This window comes from Camellia sinensis, chromosome 2 (genome assembly GCF_055761805.1).
Source record: "Camellia sinensis isolate YWXY chromosome 2, ASM5576180v1, whole genome shotgun sequence".
NCBI lineage: Eukaryota > Viridiplantae > Streptophyta > Magnoliopsida > Ericales > Theaceae > Camellia > Camellia sinensis.
Genome location: NC_138962.1, coordinates 156,830,981 through 156,835,493, shown reverse-complemented (window position 1 = coordinate 156,835,493; position 4,513 = coordinate 156,830,981). Strand labels below are relative to the sequence as shown.

Below are 4,513 nucleotides of genomic sequence, written 5' to 3'. Positions count from 1 at the left end.
CTACTTACATAACTAGTTTATGTCTTTACACCCTCCATCTTATTACACTACTAAAAAAAAAAATGTAATTCTCATTACGTCTATTATATTATCAAAACTAACCCTAAAGTATGATTCTTTAGAACCCTCTCATCTCTTTTGGAGGGAAAATAAGAGAACAGAGAAAGACGCAGTAAGGGGAAAGAGAAAGTCGTAGAGAAAACTGTGAGTAGAGCCTATAGTGAAGTGACTGTTCAGTCACACAGTGCTAAACAATTTACATTCATCCAGTGTTATGTTGCTGGAAAAAAAGAAAAAAATATTTCTCCAGCGTTTTGTTACTATACATTTATAGAGCCATTTTCTTCAAAACAATTATTTTTAAATTTGTACCAAACCTGTTCGGTAATACAATATGTAATGAATTTGAATTATCTAGTGTCATGTTACCAAACAAACTTTTTTTCCCAGCAATATGTTGTCCTTCATAAAAAAATAATATTCATGAAATAGCTTAACAAATCTCGTCTGTAATGAATTCATGACTAGAGTCCATAAATAATAGAGTACTTGAATTGTTGCAATGAATAGAAACATAATCCTTTTAAGCAAAAATATATTTAAAAAAGGGCAAGTTACATATACTCCCCTCGAGGTTTAGCAAAATTACAGATACCCCCATGAGGTTTGAGAAATTAGAGATACCCCCTGAAGGTACTATTTGCATAACAAATTATGGGGCAAATTGTTATGAAAATATAAACCTTAGGGGGCAATTTGTTATGAAAATATAAACCTCAGGGGGGTATCTGCAATTTTTGAAACCTCAGGGGTATCTGTAATTTAGCTAAACCTCGAGGGAGGTATATGTAATTTGCCATTTAAAAAAATTGAAACTAGAAATACATGGTAATAAATACCCAAACAAATTTAAAAAAATTCAATCTTGGATTATTGGAAATGTATCTTTTTTATACAATTGGTTACCAGACATATATTTTTTGTTCAGTAATATGATGTCGGACTATTTTATTTGTTTGATTTCAAAACACTGTACAAAATTCGAAGAACAGTCTAGAAAACGAAACAAAAACCTATCAAACAAATAAAAAAAAACTCACAATCTTACTTTTTGATGGTTCTTCACCACCGTTTCTTCACCCATTGCTTTCTTCTATGATCAAAATACTATAATTCTTACTTTTTGAAAAGAGATGTGTAAGAGAGAAGAAAAATTGATAAAGGAAGAACATGAGCAGGGATTAAAGTTTATGGGGTGTAAGGAGATAATAAATATATTTAATTTTAGTATTTTTTCCTTAAAAGTAATTTTAAACATGGATAAAATTGAAAAGAAAAAAAAAATTCTCATATGGAGAGTGTAAAGAGGTAAAGTAGTGGTGTAAGTAGAATCACTCTTATTTTATTTTATTTTTTTTTAAAAAAAAAACGTAGATAGATGGGGAAAGTGGAATTTAAACTTGGACCTTTTGTCTAATGAAGAAAATTCTTACCACTTGAGTGACACACAATATATAACAAATATTTTGTTTTAGTTTTACTTATTTGAATTGTAACCATATCGTGTGTGCTAACCATTAGTACTATATATAGGTAAGGGCTCATGTTTTAAAGCTTTGCTTTAAATTACATAAATAAATAAATAATTATTTATTATAGATCACACAAATTTTATTATTAATTTCACTTTTAACTAATTTATTTTTAATATTTTTTTACAATAAAGGTAAATTTTCACATACAAAACAGATACAACTATTTTTTGTTTTTCATTTTTATTATTTTTTTAAATATATATTTTTTATTAATTTGACACAACATGTGTGATTTCCATTCCATTAAACTAATATGTAAGCATGTGATCCCAATCATCCCATCTATTGCTGTCTGTCAAATTCAATTAATTTTATTTTTGGTTTTTACTTAGGTGAGAGGTTAGGCACTAGATAGAAATGGGAAAATTTTACCGTACATGAGAGTAGTTTTTGTGTATGATAGATAAAAAAAATATATGCACCATTAGATTTAGATAGGATGAATGTTAACTATTGGATGAGTAAATAGCAAAACTAGGTAGAAAAAATAAAATGATTTTCAAAAAAATTAAGTAGTTTTAGTTACTTTTGAAATAAAAAAATGATATTAACTTACCAGTTGCTACAAACATGCTTACTATTTGTTATGAATAATCTTACTATTTAAAATAGAGGGTTGCTATTAGCACCTATCTAATTTTTTTGAACCCTCATCCTAAATCCTAAATTTTAATAAGATTTTTTTGAAAACTCTACTTAATACCAATTTTATCCATATTCATAATATCATCATACCCAAGTGCACACCTACCTAATTTTGCACACCATCTTTTCTTCTTCTTTTAGTAAACGATGAACGATTGAGAGATGATTGAGAACAACAAACGATTGAGAGACAAATCAATTGTCCCTCTTTTCTCATTTTCTCATAAACAATGGTCTCTTTCTCCTTATCACCATAAACAACGATATCTCAGTTAGAAATCTCTTCAACGGTCTATTTCTTCTTCTTTTAGGTAACCTCCAACTCCCCATCACATTTTTTAAAGTTTTTTTTGGTTTATTTCAGGGTAAAACCCTCAATATAGGGGGTTTTAGAAGGAAAAACCCTCAGAAAAATCAAAAATAGGGGGAAAATCCTACAAAATGGATCCTTTTAGGATTTTAGTACCGAACAAAATGTTTATGTTAGACTTGTTATTTTGATGATTTATTAAATTGTGTTTTAATTTATTTGAAAGAGAAAAATAGAATCCAAAATTTATTTTGATGATTTATTTGAAGAGAGAAATATAATCCAAATTTATTTTGTCCCATTATTTCTCACATAAACCTTTATCCTAAATGTTGTTAGAATGTATTTAATATTTGATTAAATCAGGAGTTCAAACAGCCCAAAACAAAGGTTCAAACAGCCTAGCACAGCAGCAGGCCAAAAGGTTCAAAAGGTTCAAGTGGAAAATATTCAAATTAGTAATGATGGAAGTACAACGGCTATAAACGGCTATAAAGGTTTAAAAGGCCAAAAGGTTCAAGTGGAAAATATTCAAACTGGTAATGATGGAAGTACAACGGCTATAAATTCAAATGAATACAACGACTATAAATTCAAATGAATACAACGGCTATAAACGGCTATAATTTTCATTATATATACCAAAGTCTCTAATGTAAACAAGTTACAAAAACTTGAAAATATTATTTGATCTATAATCACTCACATCTATTCTCAGAAATTATACATTGAGCCTTATAGCTTTAAGCTCGTTTTTCTTGTGTGAGATTTACAGAAAAATCAAAGCTTCATTTTACATATCTATGTTTGAGAGATATTTATTGTAAGCTTTCTTTGAAAGCAAAAATACCATTTCATCTTGTAAAAGTGTTGCAAACACTATGTTCTTGAAATCTTGAGAGTGATTGTGAATCACCTAAGATTTGCAAGGGTTTGGGCTTATGAAGTCTATGTAAAATTCGTGGAGGATTGCTCCATTTGTAAAGAGGTTGCTAGCACCCCTGTGAAGTTATAAGATAGTGAAAAATCTCAAGTGAAGCTTGAGGAGTGGATGTAGGCTTGGTTAAAGCCGAACCACTATAAATCTGTTTGTCTCATCTTCCCTAATCTCTTTACTTTCCTACTACTGCTATAGGTATCTAATATTCATGTGTTAATCATTTGATTTACCATGTATGTTAGTTATACTTCATTATTATTTTGCTTGATTATTTACTGCTAAGTTCATCATTGTGCTTGTTAATAATTTGTTGTACTAGTAGTTAATTTTATTGGGGTATTATTAATTTTAATTTGTAGAAACCTAATTCACCCCCCTCTTAGGTTGCTTTTTGGGTAACAATTGGTATCAGAGCCTGGGGCTCTTGTATATATTTAACAATCTTGAGTTTTTGATCCATAGCAACCATGTATTCTACTTACTCTGCTGTAGGACAAGCTAGCAATATGCCACCTCTCTTTGATGGTAGTAATTACATTCATTGGAAAGAAAAAATGACTTTATATCTTCAAGCTACCAATTATACTTTGTGGCTCATTATCACTAAAGGTCCTAAAATTCCTACCAAGGTAGTAGACTATATTAGTGTGCCTAAACTTGAGGATGAATTTGATGAGCATGATTATAAACTTCTTCAAGCTAATGCTAAAGCCAAGCTTATTCTTGTGTGTGGATTAGATGCAAATGAGTACAATAGAATTTCTAGGTGTATTACTGCTAAAGAGATTTGAGATAAACTTGAAATCACCTATGAAGGAACTAGCCAAATAAAAGAGTCTCGGATTGATATGCTTATTCATGATTATGAACTCTTTACTATTGAATCATTTGAATCTATTTCTGAGATGCTTTATCAATTTACCAATATTATTAATGCTCTAAAATCTCTTGGTAAATCTTATGCTAATGATGAGCTTGTAAGAAAAATACTTAGGTCTTTGCCAAATGAATGGGAAGCTAAGG

The 4,513-nt window shown here is 29.6% G+C and overlaps 1 protein-coding gene across 1 annotated transcript; it reads left to right on the top strand.

The window, feature by feature from the left end:
• The first annotated feature begins 3,957 nt into the window (after positions 1-3,957).
• On the top strand, positions 3,958-4,281 carry LOC145819185 (uncharacterized). Its single transcript, XM_082913139.1, has one exon. The coding sequence runs from the start codon at positions 3,958-3,960 to the stop codon at positions 4,279-4,281; it is 324 nt and encodes a 107-aa protein (XP_082769265.1).
• The last annotated feature ends 232 nt before the right edge of the window (positions 4,282-4,513 follow it).

Bases quoted from the DNA above. Each gene is read 5' to 3' on its own strand.
- LOC145819185 (XM_082913139.1), top strand. From the start codon at position 3,958: ATGTATTCTACTTACTCTGCTGTAGGACAAGCTAGCAATATGCCACCT.